This window comes from Falco punctatus, assembly GCF_963210335.1.
Source record: "Falco punctatus genome assembly, chromosome: Z".
Taxonomy (NCBI): domain Eukaryota; kingdom Metazoa; phylum Chordata; class Aves; order Falconiformes; family Falconidae; genus Falco; species Falco punctatus.
In genome coordinates this window covers 30,400,902-30,419,782 of record NC_137586.1, presented here as the reverse complement: position 1 = coordinate 30,419,782, position 18,881 = coordinate 30,400,902, and the positions used below count along the sequence as shown (strand labels likewise).

Below are 18,881 nucleotides of genomic sequence, written 5' to 3'. Positions count from 1 at the left end.
TTATAAGCATTGACTATTGGGCAAGCCAGAAAATTTATGCCAGCATAGGTTGTCAGGATAGATTTGTTCTCAGTATCAAAAAATTTGCAAATGCCAAACAAACCTCCTGAACAGTGCGAAAGTGAACAATGTGTAAAATAGGCTGTTGCTGTTATATAATAAGTGTAACTAATCTGTAAATCCTTAGCTCTTGTTTCCTTGTTCTGCTTACTGTTTCATCCATATAAGTGCTATCCAATCATAGATAATCGATCAGTTTCTTACTTACAGAAAAACCCAACCAATGGCACAAGCAACCTCATTAAAGTTCTATTTTGTTTGATAGAATCCTATTTTTTTATAGAAGTCAGATGTTTTCCATATTTACTTTCATATTAAATTCTATAGAAATTTAAAGTCACATTATGCTTATTAATAATGTAACCGATAAGAGTTTGAATCTGGATACATCTGTCATTTAATTTCACATGCACTTAATTTCATGAAAAAGCCATGTTACTAGTGTAAAAGTAGTCTAGCAGTAAAACTAGAACAACTAGTGGATAATAGACAGCCATACATAGTACAGGGCAAGAAACATTTCTAGTTATAACAAGTTGTAAATATGGATAATAAATGAAAGAGATTTGTCTCCCTTCCTTTCTCCCTTTCTCTCTTTTCTCCCCTCTACCCATTCTTTTTCTGTCTGTACAATTCTAGAATAACAAATATACCTTACAAATGTAGTGTACCTTTGAGCTTAATGACGACTCCCTAAATTTTTAAGAGAAGGAATAATGTACAGCACGCACAGTGTGCATAGGTATCATAGGCTGCATATACCTCTTATGTCACCCTGCCTCGGCTTCTTATGATGTGTAAGACCAACTCTCAACTCTGTTGCATCAGTTTTATACTAATGCATATTGTCAGAAGTCATTTGAATGATTATCAGTATCTTGTGGCACAGTAATGGGACTTTCTACAGTTACATTCAGAATCATTCCCTCTTACTCTTTTTTCTTCATTTCTGGGTATAGGATAGACAGAAATTTCTCTTGTTGCTCTACCTTTCCTTAGGAGTTTGTTAGAGGTGCTAGTTAAGTTCTAGTTAATGCTAGTAGCTTATCTTTCATGGCACCAAACAGAGAGGAGAAGCCCCAGTTGCTTCTGTAAGATTTGCTTCTCGGGACTGTGATGCATGAGTGCAGCAAATCCTACTGCAGTAGGTCAGGTTTCTGTCCGTCATGATGCATGAGCTATCCTTCATCAGCATGGGTGACAGAACAGGATATTTGTCTGCATCTCAGCCATTGCAGTGGCCCACATGCATATAAGCACAGACCTTCCTTCATGCTTTCAAAAGAAAGAATACACCAACCTGTGAGCCGAAATGGCCATAACAGGCAAATATTTGTGTATATATATATATATATACACAAAAATATACATATATATATCCAACAGTGACATCAGGCAGGGAGTTGAGACAGGCATCAGTCTCAGCAGCCTGCAGCAGCGTCCATCTGCCAGAAAGCTGAGAATGCAATTTTGTGTTATAGCTAGGGCAGCCTTGTATCAGGATGCTGCAGCAGGCTTTCTCCCTTTTCCTTATTTTAGTTTGGGGATTTTTTTTTAAAAAAGGCATTATTTTATTGTATTGTCGCCTCAGGATGAGACTGTTCATCCACTTTCATCTGAAAGAAATCTCTTATTATGAATTTGTTTAGTGAAATTTCTGCTGGATCAGCCAGATAAACAGACTTTCTGTTGATGGATCAGGTACCAGCCAAGTGGCCATGCATGCAGCTGGGATTAGTGGCAGTGGTGGAGTACTGACTTTCACATCAGTTCACCCATAATGTGAAAGAAATGCAATCCTAGTTACTTTAACAATGTGGTCACAAGAAAACTTTGGTCCATATAAAGTGGTACCACTTCCATCCTGACCATCTTGAGTGATACCAGCCCTGGCTGCTTGCTGCCAGTTGCTTGTTTCCAGTGCCACAGCACCTTTGCTTTTCTCATCCTTCAGTGAGCCGGTTCAGGGCACTAAACTAGAAGGAAAATACTTATATTTTTTTTTGTAGCCTTCTGCTGATACGACACATCAGACAATTGATAAATCTCCATTATCCATTAATCAGGACACTTCTCTCTTTTACAGTGTATGACAAGAGAACACACTTAAGTCCATCTGTCCAAGGTCCTGTCAGTACAAGTAGCCCTTGTCCTGAGTATAGTCTTGTTAAGCATCTGGAAGAGTTTCCTTCTTCAGATTCGAAAAATGCCTGCTATAATGGAAGGTTTAGCCAGGATTTAAAAAAGAAGAATTCTGCTTCTGCTCCTTTTCTTTCTCTAACCTCTCAACATTTCTGCATGATAAATTTTCAGTGTCCTGAGGGGTTTTGTGATTTATTTCCATTTTTTGTCCATGTTATAATAATTTCTCCTTTTTTATCTCTTGTGTTTCAGTTGCAATCAAGCTCAGAACTTGGCCAGGACATCCTGAATGACTGTCTTGCAATCCAGCCCCTACAGCCAGCCCCATTACTGCATGATGCTGCAGATAATACCCCGGGACACAGCCCAGGGTCTGCTCATGGTATTTACCCAGGTATAGAAAAGACAGATAAACAGGCTGCTATTTTATTGTTCACTTAAGATTAGGATAATTTTGTAGTGTATGTTGTACTTTGCAGAGTAGGATGTACTCTGAAATCTCTATCTATCTCATGAGGAGGACAGAACCTGCAAAGTAATATAAAAAGATAGATTTTTAACAGACTCTTACACTTTTTGAAGGGAGGCAGGACAAACCGTATTTTATCCATGAAAAGAGCAGTGTTTTTGCTCTATAGGCATTTGACTTCTGCTAGAAATTCACTTGTACCATTCCTTGCAGACTTCTTGAATACATTAAGCTTCATTGAAAATCAGAGTATTTTTCCTCTTCCTTATTCATAGATCACCTATCAGTTTTCCAATGGATCTACAGTAATGAACTTAAATGCTGCATTATGAGCTCTCATATTATGACTGTAAATACACTAATAAGCTATAAATATGCCGTTGATGCTATAAATGTGATAATCCTGTTTTATTGTTTCAGTTAAGTATCTTGAGATTTTCCTATTAAAATACCTAACTGTCATACATGGCAAAATGTAAAATTGCTGTTTACATTTCAGCTAAATTTGAAACATTTGACAAATTAAGAGTGATAATACATCTCAAAGCTCAAGACAATGATGGGCAGTATGTTAACATTTTTGAACGCAGGATGTCTGTATTTAAATTTCAGGCAGAATGCATTAAGTCTTCTAGCAGTTCAACTTTTAATTGAGAACGAGATGTAGGAAGCAAAAGAATTGGCTGAATGTTATATGTAGTGCTGAAAATGACCTTACATGTAGTGGCCACTTCAGTTAAGTGGTTCTGTTTTACTGCGAGGCTTGTAAACCTATGAATTCTACGATACATCTTTGTCAAGGCTGTTGTGAGCTACACACAAATTGGTGGTGATGTAGGTTTATATGACAAAAATCAGGACATTTAAAGCTGTGATTGACTGTATCCTAATTTATAAAATACTTGGTATTGTATGCTGTTAACTTTTAAATGCTTTCATCTGAGTGTAGCACCTGTTTTTTGAAAGCTAAAGGAAATTTCAGGTTTTGTGATCAGGTCAGAAAAAGATCTGATTTTGGCCAGAGAACCTCTAGCAATGTTGGGTTGGTTACAGTTGCTTATTTTATGTTATACTTTGACAGGGAGTTGGAAATTTTAAAGACTTTATTGGCATTACCCACTGTAATGCACAAACCTGAGAAAGAGAAAAAGACTTCACTTTCCCTTTTCAAGTCCCTAGATAGGATGAAAAAATCCCTAAAGTTGAAAAAATCATAAATAATGCAATTAAAAAAATATTTTTACTGTGCTGTTTGGTTAAAATTTGACTGTTCCATATTTAAGAATAAACTGGAATGTGCCATACTTTTATAAATAGTTACTGTCACACTTTGCTCTGCTCCAGAACAAGTAAACGATATGACTAAAGCTTGTAAAGTGCTTTGTTTTCTTTGCAAGTTGGAAAATAAAATTACATCAGGAAAGTTACAGAAGGTTTGGCAATTTTAAGTGTATTTTAAATAATTATGCTCCAGTACTGTGAAACTTTGACCTAACTACTTTTATGCCTATGACTTAAGATGTGCTTTACTTAAGTAACACTTTTCCTTGTGTGGGGTTTTTTCCCCAATGAAATAGTACTGAGCTAGGTGCTCTTACACACATAGTAACAAAGAATTTATTCCCAAAGTAGTTTATATCTAAGATAACGTTAGGGCAGTAGGTAGATACAACAGGCAGGTAGAGGACAGAGGACTCATACAGGAAAAATGAAAGAAGTTTATTAAAGCAATCAACCCAGTGAGTGAGGTCCCTAACCATCAGGCACCACAGGCAGTGTGAGAGATGTCTGAAGAAAAAAGCAGTCTGTTAATATTAACAGCCTTGGTAAGTAGTTACAGTCGTTACCGGGAGAAAAAAAAATGCCAAGGAAGAACTGAGGTATAGATGGCCATTGCAGTGAAAAAGAGTTGTGTTTGATACATAGGGAATGGATGCAAAAGAGGAGGTCACGTAGGGTAACCAACAATCAAGAGAATCTGTGTTGTCACCATTTTGGCTGAATTTAACTATGGTAGACATATTCAGAATTCCTGCTAAATCTGATGTATTACCAGGTAGGACCATATACACACTGCAGGAGGCAGAAAAGTGTTAATATTACTATGTTATCTATTTTAAGGAGGATAGTTTATTTCCCTTCAGACTTGTCCTTTTATTCACCAGTTTTACTTCTAAGTTCATAATTTCCAGATTGAGACAGCTTAATGGTTGTCCAAAAATTGACTTAATGGTTAGGTTCACATTGTGAAGAAGAGAACATTTACTACTGAATTAGTACAAACATTGTAAGTAACAAGGCAATTGCACCATTTATAGTTCCTTTCTTCATGACAAAACAGAAATTCAGAAACTGCAATACACTGAAAGAAAATCATCTGTCTTGAAAGTCAGGGATGTGATGTAAAGATGTCATGGCAGGAACAATTTTAAATCCTAATCCAGACCCCACTTTATTGCTTCAGGGATTTAATTATTTCTTAATCTCAGAAACTACAGGTGCTTCCAGGGTGGCCACCTTACTCAACCAATAATCAGTCCAGCTGCCCATCATTGCAAGTATCCAGCAAGAAGACTAGAAAAAGTTTTATCATGTCCAGCTCAGAGAAGAGATCAAAGAATGTTCAAGAATTAGAACCACACACCTTTTCTTATTAAAATATAGGCTGCATTGGGTATATAGAATCATAGAATGATTTGGGTTGGAAGGAACTGGACCTTAAAGTTCATACAGTTCCAACCCCCCAGCCATGGGCAGGGACACCTTCCACTAGCCCAGGTTGCTCAAAGCCCCGTCCAGCCTGGCCTTGAGCCCTTCCAGGAACAGGGCGTCCACAGTTCTTTGAGCAGCCTGTTCCACTGCCTCACCACCCTCATAGAGAAGAATTTCTTCCTAACATCCAATCTAAATCTACCCTCTTTCAGTTTAAAGCCATTCCCCCTTGTCCTGTCACTACATGCTCTCGTAAAAAGTCACTGTCCAGCTTTCCTGAAGGCTCCCTTTAAGTACTAGAAGGCTGCTATAACATCTCCCTGGAGCATTCTTTTCTTCAGGCTGAAAACCCCATTCTCTCAGTCTGTCTGGAGAGTGCTCCAGCCCTCTGATCATCTTTGCAGCCTCCTCTGGACTCAGTCTAACAAGTCTATGTCCTTATGTTGGGGGCCTCAGAGCTGAACGCACATCCCACTGAAGCACTGGCTTTTCTGTGCTCAGGGTGTCACAGCTCTGTGCCCTGCCCAATGGGGCAGCCAGGGGGGCTCTGCTGGTGCCCATGGGCAATGTCAGGTGCTGCATTGCCCACCTGCCCGTGGAGGGACTGGCTCCTGCTCCCTGCTCCCCACTCCCTGCTCTGGCGCTGCTGTTGTGCTGGCATTGACACCCCATGTCTCCTTCTCACAGCAGCCTTACTTGGGAATTGGGGATTCCTCCCTTTTCATTTTAAAGATGAAGATAATTTTATGCCATGAAAGAGTGCCTGAAAAGTTCCCAAGGTGGAAGTTGCTGGTTGAGGTGGTCTCTCACCCTGTCCTCTTCACACGCATCCCTGTGCCTGGGTGCTTGACGGGCTGTAAGCACAATCACCATTACCTGCTTCTTGCACAGTTACCTTTGGCATTGGGAAAATACTCAGTGCTGACTTTATTTTCTGCAACAATGTTGTACCACCTGTAATTTGTGTGCCTAGAATTATGCCACAGATTTTTAAAGGAAGCGGTGCTAGATGGGCATTTTGTAGAGGCCCAACTGCAGGTGCCCAGTTTGGGGAGACCATGTGCTCAGTTTGCAGGTGCCTAAAAGCAGGCTGGGGCAGCTGGTGGTCAGGGCTCAAATTCTAGGTGCTCTTGCAAAATAGCAAGAACTGGTTCAGAGGTGAAGTGAGGCTCCAGTGCTGGTGGCAGCATTATGGGCAGGCAGGGGAGCCAGCTTCTGGAGAAAGGCAAGGGTGGGCGCAGCAACTCTCCTGCCATGGGCATCCTGCATTTGGGAAAGGAGGAACATGCGCAGAGCACTGGGGATACGCTGCAAAGGTGGCATCAGTGCTTCAATGAAGATTTTCACAGGCAGAGACTAGGCACAGAAATATCTGGAAGTCCTACCCAGACCCTGTGTTAGAAGTACCTCTCTGTTAGATGCACCTCCACATAAGACCTGGAAGCTGTAGCTGTAGCTCAAGCTAGCTGAGTGTGCAGTATGGTACATGGGGCTGAATTCTTTGAAAAATCAGTTTTGTCCTTAGACTGGTGTCTCAGTGGGTCATGCGAGCATTTTATATTTTTTTCTCTGTGCTTAGTAATTTGTGTGTGTGATAAATGGAGTGGTATCCCCTGGTGTCACAGAATTGTGCAAATATCTTGGGTAGCAATTGGGAGGCTTTTAGCAAGCATAATTTTACCATTTTTATCAGAGGCCTATAACTACCTATAAACTAACTCTGATATTTTTATTCTAACTCAGCTGGCAATTCTTCAATTACTTTCTAAATTTTCTTCTCCTACTTTCTGACCTGTGGAGTAGGGGAAAAAGATTACTAGTAGATGGTGTGGTGTCTTAGGATGTTTTTTCACATGTGGAAGATATTTACCAAAGAACCCACTTTATGTTCTAAATGTTTAGATTTCTAAATATTTGAGGCAAGGGATCTCAAAAGACAGACACTGATTAAACAGATCTCCAAATAAAGAAGCTAGATTACTGTACAAAGTGCTTTCCTAGACTTGTTTTCTTCTTCTGCCCAAATGTCTTGAGTGGGTGGACTTTGTAAACCCTTCAGCTTTTTAGGTGCCTCCAGTACTTGGATGCCTCCAGTATCTCTGACCTGCCTGCACAACATCTGAAGAAAGATACAGAGACCATCAGTGCAGATGGTCCATGCAACAGACCCGCTTTGGAGGCTTATTATCTTCATCATGGGATTTTGTCTTCTACTCTATTTCTTACATGATTACTTCTCAAGTTCCATGCACACTGGAGTCTTCAGATTTACAGATGAGCTGGGCAGGATCAAGGCAACAGAGACAGCATGTTTTACATTTGCTGGGCTTACCATTTATGGCTCAACACAGCACATGTCCTCATATTCCTGGCCACAAAATCCTGCAGGGAAGTATGGGCTCCCTAGAGGAGGTGAGAGGCAAGAATACATGGAGGTGATGCTCCCAACTGCAAAACAGATTTCAGATTTTTCCTTCTCGGCTAGTAAATTGCTTGTTTACAAGATATGCATAAATATTCCTTACAGAAATGGAAGGTTAAATATAGTAATTAAGAAAAAACTACTCTTGAATGTATGTGATTTCAATTGACTGAGTTACAAAATGAAATCTTCACACTGTTTTATTCTATATGGAAAGAATTCTCAGCCGTACTCCAAATTCGTGCCTGCAGTGGTAAGAGAAGAGGTATTTTTGGGCAGAAATAGATTGACAAGAGTGCTGTTTTGACAGTTATAAATCCAACAAAGTAAATGATACCATTGTTAGTAATATGCAAAGGGGAGGATGATTCTTCTGCATTTAAAAATGTTCCATGATATTACAGGTTTCTGTCTCCATTAAAGAAAAAAGTATGCATTTTTACATATTTTTTTTAAATGCTACTTTTCTGTTTTTTTTAAAAAAAGGAACCATATTCAGAATCAGCTTTTTCTCTTCCAACCACCTAATTTGTTCCTATTGCTTTATGAGAATGCATGTGAATTTAGCTTCTCATTGAGAAGCCTTTACAGAGATATTTTCATGGAAAATACTTATGTGTTGATAAATTGATTTGTGGTGAGCCTCCAGAAATGAAAACATGGATCCTCCTTTTCTGTGACTGTAACTCTGTGGGCGTAACTCAATCCAATGTTCACATTCAGGACTAAGATGTTTTATCCATCTTGTAAATCATGGTGTAGCTTGGGCTTTTCAAGGGACACAGAGGAGCAGTATCAGCAGTTCTTTGTTTTGTGTTTTTCTGTTGTTTTTTGTGTGGGTTTTTTTTCAGAATATCTGAATCTTTTGAAAATTACTTTAAGTGTATTTTCTCTTGTATTGATAGAAAAGCCTTGTTGTAGGAGCCTTTTTGTAAAGTGATATTTACACTTAATTCTGCATCTTTCTGTGTGTACCTACCTAGTGGTGGTATATTGGAGTCAGTGAGCATGCTGGTTGCTGTGAAAGTTTGTTCAGGTTTATACCGTTCAAATCAGGTGTTTAATGGGATCAGGCACTGCAAAGACATTCTTTGTGTGGATATTTCCTGCCAGCAGTTTGAGCAAGCAACTCACATTTAACAGCTAAACCACTAGAAAACCTTGCCGCACACACAGCTCCCAAGAAGAAGTAATCAAGTTATCTAGCAGTTTCTTACATAGTGTCCAAAGTTTTCTGTCAGTCTCTTAAGACTATCTCTGCTAGGGAAATGGACCTGTCACTGACAGTATTTGTGGACTGCCGTAGTCTGTAGACTGCCAGTGGCTGACAATGTTTCCCTTCAACTGGTATTTGAAAGATTCAGGTAGTAGCTTGGACCAATGCCATGTCTACACTAAGAAGTTTTACTAGTAGCATTTCCACTGGGAAGCAGCTGCCAGCCCTGTAATTTCACTTCACTGGGTGTGCCCACCGAGGTGCTTTTGTCAGCACAGTACCTCTGTGTGGCACAGACACTGCCCGTCGGTCTTACGTGGTCTCCCACACCATCATTTGTGGTGCTACTGTTGGAGGCTTCATTACCAGGCACTGCGGGAGCCCAGCTACACTCCTCTATCATGCTGTGATCATTTAACGTATCCTCTGTACAGTATGTATGCTTTTTCTTCCTTAAATATCCTACCTGCCCCTCTAGTCCCTGCCATAGTTAGCTCTTACTTTACACTGTGTACTGTCTCTTCATCAGAAACAGAAAAAATGTAGAGAGAAATTGCTGGGAAACCTAGCCAAAAGGTACTATAATAGCAGATACTGCTGTGATGGTAAATATTGCGGTGGGCTTCAGGTTGCTCTAGTTCAGAGAAAAGACAGATGAGGTTGCCCATGCCTGGCTGCAGATGACCTGTTCCCAGGGACAGTCACCAGGTCTTGGACAGTGCTGTGGGAACCTGTGCTACCACTGCAGCCTGGACCAGCTAGAAATGTGCAAGCACAACTTAGGAAGTATTTGCCTGAAATGCTTATCATGGTTGGGGCAGAGAACAGCTATGACAGGGAAAACCAACTTTTACTACCTTTATGCTGGAAACACGGTCATAGTCCAGCCTTTTTACTCCTGTTCAAACACAGCTTTGAATAAATTTGTTTTAGGTCACAGTATTGGAAAAGTTAAGTTATTTTATTTTCTTACACATTTTAATGTTTTTTCCATGGAAAACTGCAAGTTACCCTTTTTTTGCAAGGAATAATATAAATAGTCTCTGTTTTTATTTAGGTAATTAGGGTTTTCCTTTACAGTGTACTGATTCGTTGAATATTCTTTCTGCTTATTCTGCTGCAATGTGCATTTGGGGTTGGTTTTTTTCAGTATTTTCTTTCACACTGCATGTAAGCATAAAATAATAATTTCAAAAGGTCATTCCTTTGTTTTCCCTTCTGAATTTGTCTTGATGCTACTCTGAGAGATTGGTGTGGAGAGAGTGATTTTTGGGGTGCATGAGCAAAGTGAAAAAACAACAAAAGCTACCTTTATCTGTCCTAGGGGGTGTCTTCCTCAACCCTTTCTTAGTGAGTTATGCTGCTAGCTTAAGTGATGTCTCATCTCCCTGTGGGATCTTCATCCTCTGTATCTCTCTTAAGGTTTGGGATGCCTTCTACTGTCAGATGTTTGTTGTCACTTGGATTGCGATTAGAAGGCTCTGGTCCATATGAGAATTAGCAAACAGTAGAGGCTAGTGCCAAGGGCAGCCACAGGGTTTTTTTGTTGGTCCTCCTGGATGTGTGATAGGGCAGCCTCCATTCCTTCAGCTTTGCCCACCAGTGTGGCTCATGCAACTCTCCCTAAGCTTTGACATTACCTCTGCAGCATCTTTATTAGGTGGGTTTATTCACAGAGTGGTTTCCTATCTATCATCTTGCACTGTCTGTGATCACCAGCTGAAAGATGTCTAGGACTGCTCTTTAATGAGGCTACAGTATAATTAAACTCCTGAACCTTTCCTTAAGTCTGCCTTAGCCCGGTGAATATCTAGTGTGTCACAAAGGCTGTTGTGGGAATCAATAGAGGCTTTCCAGAAACAGGCTGAGGACTTGGGAGATGACTTTTTACCCTTTTGGTCTTGGATAGCAACATTTAAACTTGTAACCTGTGAAATCATTTTCTTGAAGACATATCTAAGGTGGGGGTTACTCCTAAAGCAGTGTTTGTTCTGCTAGGACTGCAGCAGCCATGCAGGTATTTTAGTCTAGAGCGGTCTTCTACCAATGGCAATGCCCTTTGGGGAACCGGTTTGAATTCTAGGATTTTATAAATTAATTTGAATCATTTTCTCCAACATATTCACTAAAACAACACATGTTTTTTAGGTAGAATTTTATTCTGTAAACTAGGTCTAAACAATACTTTTTATAAAGAAACTGGAAGACATGACAACCGGTGAGAGATCATTTTCATATGGTAGACAGCCTATCTAGTTTATTCTCAGAGTTCATAAATATTTAAGAGCATGTATTTGGCTGCCTTTCAACATCAACGTAAGCTACCTGACACAGATGTCACTAAAAATAATTAAGAAACAGGATTTTACGAGGGATTTGGTAATCAATTACCTTCTGGCTGCCTGATTTCTAGAACTTCTGAAAATGAGGTTACAGGATCTGGGGTCAACTAATGAGGACATTTGGAGGGAGTCCTGTATTGCTTTTTTTTTAATCATCTAGAACCTTTCCTTATTTGGAATGTACATAAGAGCTACGTCACAGAAAATTATGAAACTATTAATGCTGGTTTAAAATTTTTGTGTGCATTATTGGGTAGGCTGGGGGCATTAATAGCAATATTTGAGTTTGGGTTGACCTCTTCAAGAAATCTGGGATTTTTGCAGCTGAGAGGAAAATGTAGAAAATATTTTACTGTTTATGAAACTGTGCTTTGTGTTCACTAGCTTTAAAAATATGTATCTTAGGAAGTATTTGACACCTCTTCTACAACAGGAAGCTATAGAATATTTGCAGCCTTATTCAGACAAAATTCCCAAGACAAGGAGCACAGCTATGTCACGCCTGTTTTGTAGAAATGTCATTTGGGAGCAGCAAAGATTATTTTTATGTGGGTTTTTTTATTTCTTCCCTTTGGACAGAAAACATTTGAGAAAAACCGGTTAGTTTCTAACAATTGGCACTATAGCTTTACGGGTGGTATTACCCGTTAGCATTTGGTCAGTTATCAATGCTATCACCTGCCTGATGAGGGTTATTTCTCTCCTTTTGCTTTCAGTGGCCATGTTCCCCAGTACACAGACAATTCAAAGTGGAACAGCAACTGGGGCAGTGTCCTTGTCTCATCCCAGCAGCCACCTTTCCTCAGGACATAACGTACAGGGTACTCCTCTCCGTCCAACCCACCAGTTACCTCTTCTCTCAGCTGTGGACTCAGAGAGGTAAGACCAGCCCCTGCTTTTCCCATGCTGAGCCTGGGGCAGGACTGCCTTCAGAGCTGCCAGGATGTGTGGAAACTGAATTGTTGGTGTGCAGAAAGTCTCTGGTGGCAGCCCCTGGGTAACAGTTGCTCTGGGTATGGGTTTACCAGGGGAAGGAGGGGTAAAAGGGACCCTGTTATCCAGGCCTGGGCAGGGAGGCTTTCCAACCATCTCCATTTCAGGGACTTCTTCCAATCCCCTCTTTATGTCCACCAATGGCCTGACCAAAGAAAGTCATACTGACTGGGACACTAAAACTTCAGAGGAGCCCAGACATGCCTTAGAGAATGGGGGCCCTGAGATTCATGTTTCTCTGCATGTGGTAGGAAAGCCATATTCTGTCAATATTCTCTCAACACTGTTTCTGCAGGAGCTTTGCTTTTGTTTTCCTTGACATTTTTATTAAGACCAATAGGTAAAGAAAGAATCTTTAAATCACTGGTTTGAAAGCTTGATTTATACTGAGGATTTATTTTATGCTGTCTAGGTACAAACACTTTGACCATTGCTGTTTCCATTTTAGATATTTCAGTAATGTGAAAGCAGATTACTTGGAAGTGAATTATTTTCAGCAATCTTTGTAATTGTTTATATAGTGTATGGTATTATAGATTTCCACTTAGTTCATTGAACCAGAAGTCTACCAGATCGCAAAACTGAAGAGGCTTAACCAAATAGATAGTCAGTAGAAAAGTGGAAAGATACACCATTACACAAAATACTGAATTCTTACTCTATGTATATGGATGCATAAACATTATTTTGTTCATCTGCCTATGTTTCAGTGCTCTAAATGATAAATTGCTGTATTTCCTTAATGTATTTAAAAATATTTAATTTCCTTGAGTAACAGAAATGCTAGTAATTTGGAGAGCACAAAGTGCCCAATTATAAACCTGAAAAGAACATTCACTAGATTATAATTACTGATAAGCAAGCATAGTTTCTTTGGAGGAAAGCAGTACTCACTCTCCCTTGTATCAGGAACATGGAAGAACATGATAGCTCAGGGAATTGACAACAGGTGTGAAAGTAGTTTGTGATTTCAGACTGAACATGTGAATTCAGGCAGTTCTGGAGCAACTGGAAATTGTTGAGATTTTTGTGCGCGACTCTAAGATGAAACTTGTGATCATTGGGAACTCATCTCATGGTTCATTTCTTCCTCTCCATTCCTGGCCAAACAGTCTGGAACTTTTTCCCTTGCCCTGGCAAACTCTGGGGCTGCCCATGCTCTCTTGCTTGACCCAGAGGCTTTTCCTTCCTGGTATAGTTTTCTCTCCAGTGCCTGAAGTGTCTAGCCTCCATACACAGCAATTGCCTGACATGACAGGCAGGGACAGGTCAATAGTTACTACAGGTATAAATTAAATGCTGACAGTTATTTTTCCCATTAGCCCATTTCTGTGGCAGTTATTAGTGTAGGACCATAGCAGACACATTTAGAGTGACTTACTTGTTAAGTCCTTGAATGCATTACTGACCTCAGGATACTACAGTACTCTACAGACTAACAGTAACAAAAAGCTAGTGCCATACGCTCCTTTCTCATACATCAACTGTATACACTATCTCTAAAAAGTCCTTAAGTGCTAATTCCCATACGTGGAACTACTTTGGATTTTTTTTTAAAAGGTGCCAGTATCTTCATTTAGGTGGTTTGACGAGTGGCAACTTAAATTCAGAAAACCACAAAGTATTACAGCAGTTGTTGATTTGATTACAGAACATATAGTACAAATTAATGGAAATGTTTAGAAGAAAAACTGATGCAGAATCTGCATCTTGAATCTAATACAGTATACTTGCTGAGGGGCCCTTGAATAGATAGGCGTCATTTGAACCACTTTGTGGGGTGATGATGGCTGTGAAAATGTGAACTGAACAAACCAACACTTCGGTATACAAAGTGCCAGAATTAGTGCCTTGGAAAGGTGTGAATCATCCTGTTTATCCCAATCTCATCACTGAGAGCACTGCAGGATTTAGGGGTGCAAGCAGGGGATTTGCTCCCCTCCATGCAGTGCGGTTCCCGACACACTGAGAGTACCTGGGGTCATTCCAGAGCTAGGACTGGCTGACCAGCACTCGCTGCCGCAATAGCCTGCATTTGTTGCACTTGAAGCTGATCTAAGCTGGCCTGGCTGCTTTGGTGACTCTGAGGGCCAGTCGTATGCCCCTTCCAGTCTGGACAGCAGACTCAGGTTTGTGACAGAAGTGGAAGGAAATAAGCACTTTCCTTACATCTGCAGGTACCATGGGATAGAGAAATAATTGGATGGCTTCTTTTGCACCTTTCTCCACCTAGATGATGGGAGGGAGAGTGTGGACTTCATTAAGCTCTAAAGCTTAAAGTGCAAAAAACTGAAGCAAATGTGGGCCAGATCTTACACTGCCTTCATTCTGTGTACAAAACTCAATGTACACAGACAACAAGTCAGACAGAGAGTCTGGATCCAAGAGGAAAGTTAATTTATCTAAGGAGAGAACATGCATAATAAAAATGCAGATTTATGTTTGTTCCAGCTTTTTGATACTAATTTTCAGTGCTCCCCTAACATGAAATACTGCAACTGTTCAATGAAGGTACCAAATGGTAATGGTATCCAAAAGCACATGTATAAAACGGAATATGTACTTGGCTTCCTTTTCACTCATTTTTGTAATAAAGGAAGGCATGGGCATTCAAGGAAGCTGAAAAAGCAGTCTAATTAAAATGCAGATTAAAAGTTTTGGTTTTATATATATAGTTAACTTGTACAGCTCAGTGCCCCAAACTTGATGGTGCCAAATGCTTGAAATAATTTATTTTATTTTATTTTATTTTGTTTTGTTTTGTTTTGTTTTGTTTTATTTTATTTTATTTTATTTTATTTTATTTTATTTTATTTTATTTTTAATTGCCCAACATACACATTTTGCTTTTAAGGCTTGCTTTTGTGCAAAAAGTAGCCTGTTAACCAATGTGAGATCAGAACAGAATTTTTCATTTGGACTTGGTGTTCCAGATGATTTTTCACCTTTCTGTGAACCAGAGCTAGTGGTATGTCCCTGAAGCATGACACATCCTGGCTTGACAGGAAATTCTAGAGACTAAAGCTGGAAAGAAGGGCTTCAGGCTGAACTGTTCAGTTTAGTATTACTGTAATACTATAAGAAGTTCTACAACAGTGCTTCTTTTTGCTTACTTGAGTGTGTGGTTATATTCCTTTTATGCTTTTGCTGTAAAATAATAAGTAGCTCCAAGCCAGACTTCCAGAAGCAAAAGCTTCTGAGTAGTTCTAACCAAGGATTTGAGGCATCCAGTCTTTGCATATTAGAAAGCCCCTTGTATGTAGCATCAAGAAGAAAGTCTCAAAGAAGAAATGCCTCAAAGAAAGTCTTTAGTTAAATATCTTAGCAGTGTGGTTTTGAAATCAGTACAGTAATTTCTTTCCAGGCATGGTGCACTTCAGAGGCTTGTCTGCTAAGACATTATCACTTTTTGTTAGTGAGCAAATGACACATATAAGTGACAGACGCTAGAGTGGAGGGCAGCAGGTCTAACCCTGAACCTGAGCCATAAAGTCATAGAACCATTTAGACTGGAAAAGATCTTTAACACCACTGAGTCCAGCTATTAACCTAGAACTGCCAAATCCACCACTAGACCATGTCCTAAGCACCATATCTGTGTGTCTTTTAAATATTATTTCCAGGTATGGTGACTCAACCACTTCCAACTCAGTCTGTTCCAATGCTTGACAACCCTTTCAGTGAATAATTTTTTTCTAATAACCAGTCTAAACCTCCCCTAGTGCAACTTGAGAACATTTGCTTTTGTCCTTTTGCTTGTTACCTGGGAGAAGAGACCGATACCCACCTCACTACAACATCCTTTCACAGCCAGGCTAGCTTGGAATTTTTCTCCAGCCTGTTTCCATGCTTCTGTTTTTCAAAGGCACTCTTCTTTTCTTTGCATTTGCTAGAAACTGGGTTCTCTTAATACAACACAGCCAGAGAAAATGCTGAGATTTTAAATTTGTGTTTCTGTCCCCAAGGAATCTGTATATTGAGGTGTCTGCTTACAGCTTCCTTCCTTAAATTTCACTTTAAACTCCACTTAAAATCTCTTTTCTTCTTCTCACCAAAGAGCATGTGGTCAGGTGGGATATTCTTTCTTCCTGCCATCCCTTCTTCAGTCTTGATGGACCACTGGTTTGATCTGAAATAGCTCTTCCTGTGATCCTGAAGCCTGAGCATGAAAAGGGGTTTTAGACACTTGTTAATGACTGAAATGAGGGATATAAAATTAAAGTTTACAGGCACATGTAATCTACTCCCCTGAAACACCATGGGGATAGAAACTTGCTGTGGAATCATTGCTGTGCCTGGTAAGTGCAAATTTGGTATGGACAAAGATTTTGTTTTGTGTGGGCCAAAATATTTCTGTTATTGGAGAAGATTCCCTTCCTTTTTTAAAAAAAAATCATTTGCAACAGACAAAAATATTGGAGAGAAACATGTTATATCATAGGTAAGTAAAAATTTAGGGTTTTGTTATTTTGGTCAAATGAATGCATTCATGACTTTTGGGGAAAACATCTGATTTTTCAAAATTATGCTTGGCAAAAGTTATGCTTTCCTTGCAAGTGTTTTTTTAAAAACCATGCTTATTTGATTGTCCTTGATAGCTAGCTGGACTAACCTACAGTGCAATAAGTTAGGTTATAGCGTACTGTGTTACAACAGAATGTTTCCCCCACTGACAGTGGACTGAGGAGCGGCAAACTCACTCACACACAGCATGAAGTATGGAGCCACACCAAAATGTGTGACCACAGTGGAATGACAGGGATGTTTAAAGCAGGGAACAGAGACAGCACCCTGGATTTTCTACATTTGCCTAGAAATACAAAGGCAATCAAGAGGGAGCAAGCATAGATTGTTCCTCGCTTAATGTCAGAAAGTGCAGCACTGTACAGGACACTGCTGGAGACAGCAACCAGCTACAGGAAGCCTATGGTTTTGTATTCTGTTCAGCCAAAACTTCAACTGAAATGAGATGAAAGGCTGATCTGGCTGTGTCAACTACATAACATTTGGATATATGCCCAAACTGTTGCCGTCCAATAAAAATTATTAGAACTCAGCCAATTAACAGAGCAGCAACCCAATAAATCGTATTTCCAGATTGCTCAAAGAAAACTGTGACCTCTGAAGAATAAAAAAATCAACATTTTCAGCTTTTATGTTCCATTTCCATTTTGGAAGCATATTGAAAGCAGCCATAAGAATTAATGTTGTCTAAATGATGGCACATGCTTTACTTTTTAGTGCAAAGTTGAGAAAAAGCAGAGGATGAAGACATAGCTACATCCAACATACTTACATAGTTCCTATCTCAGTTAATTCCTGCTAGTAGCATTTTGTGCCATAGTGTAGCGTAGAGTAATGGTAGGTTAACTGTGTCTTCTCTTGCCTTGTTTATATGCAGCTGCAGTTTGCTTTCTTTTCAATGCATTTTAAATATAAATATTTAGTTGCAATGAAAATATTTTATTTGCTGTTGCCAAGCAAAGAAAATGTTTTCTTTACCTGCTACTATTACAACTATAGTACAATATGCTGTCATTATTTTTGTCATGCTCCTACTCCCTTGCAGAATTTATTGGAAACTGTAAAATAATTGGAATTAACCTTTTTCCCAGCAAACTACTAGTTGGGCAGAGTGAAACACAGAATTTAATGTAATATGAAATAATAATCTTTTGCTAGATTTAGCAAGAATCAACTTTTTTTCCCTACAACTCTGAAACAGTACAAATAGGGAAAATGGAACTATATTAACCTTCTAGGGATATGAAACTGACAGAGCTGTTGTCCTGCAGCCCAAATGGTTATTTGGTATTTGGGTTCTTAACTTGATTTTTTCTGTTGAAATGAAGAATTGGTTGTATCAGACATTTTTGGTGTCATCTGGCTTATTTAGCGAACGGCAATAAGAAGTCTTAAGTCCTGTTTCCTAGAATACATTAGCAGCCCTCAAAGATTTGGTAAAATTGATTCTCTTTGACTACAAAAAAAAAAAAAAAAGATCAGAGTAATTTTACCTTCACACTCTTTGGGTTTTTTTTTAAAGTAAGTTTGCCCTTACACTTATTTCTGGTGACTCAAGGTAATCTTTATACCCACATTTGAAAAGTGCTTTCTGATACCCTATGAATATGGCCACACAGGAGGGAGAATTTGAGAGAGGAAAGAAGATGCGTCAGGGGTGATTCATGGTACCATTAGAGCTAAATACAATATTTCAGAAATTATATTTTAGATGCCAAATCAATGTGATTATAGATTTTTTAAATGACTCTACACAATTTTTGTCTGCATTTTGAAATTTGAACTCCTGGTGTTGCTTACTCTTTCCACTGTATGTATGTATGTGTACATATGTGTGCATATATAGCAATTAGATTAGCCACTTCTGGATTTCCTCAAAAAGAAGATATGTCACTCCAGGTTTTCTTTGCTGTAGTGGTTCTCACTTCTATCTTGCAATCCATCATTCCCCAGTTGTGCCCTCAAACTGACAGTCTCCCATCCTTCCCACCCTTCCTGTGC

The 18,881-nt window shown here is 39.4% G+C and overlaps 1 protein-coding gene across 1 annotated transcript in view; it reads left to right on the top strand.

Moving 5' to 3' along the window:
• The window catches only part of GLIS3 (GLIS family zinc finger 3), a 174,763-nt gene that overhangs the window by 137,184 nt on the left and 18,698 nt on the right, over nt 1–18,881 (top strand). The window contains exons 6-7 of the mRNA XM_080370950.1: nt 2,455–2,596; nt 12,080–12,242. Of these exons, the coding sequence (XP_080227076.1) occupies nt 2,455–2,596; nt 12,080–12,242 (305 nt within the window). The remainder of the gene's footprint in view (nt 1–2,454; nt 2,597–12,079; nt 12,243–18,881) is intronic.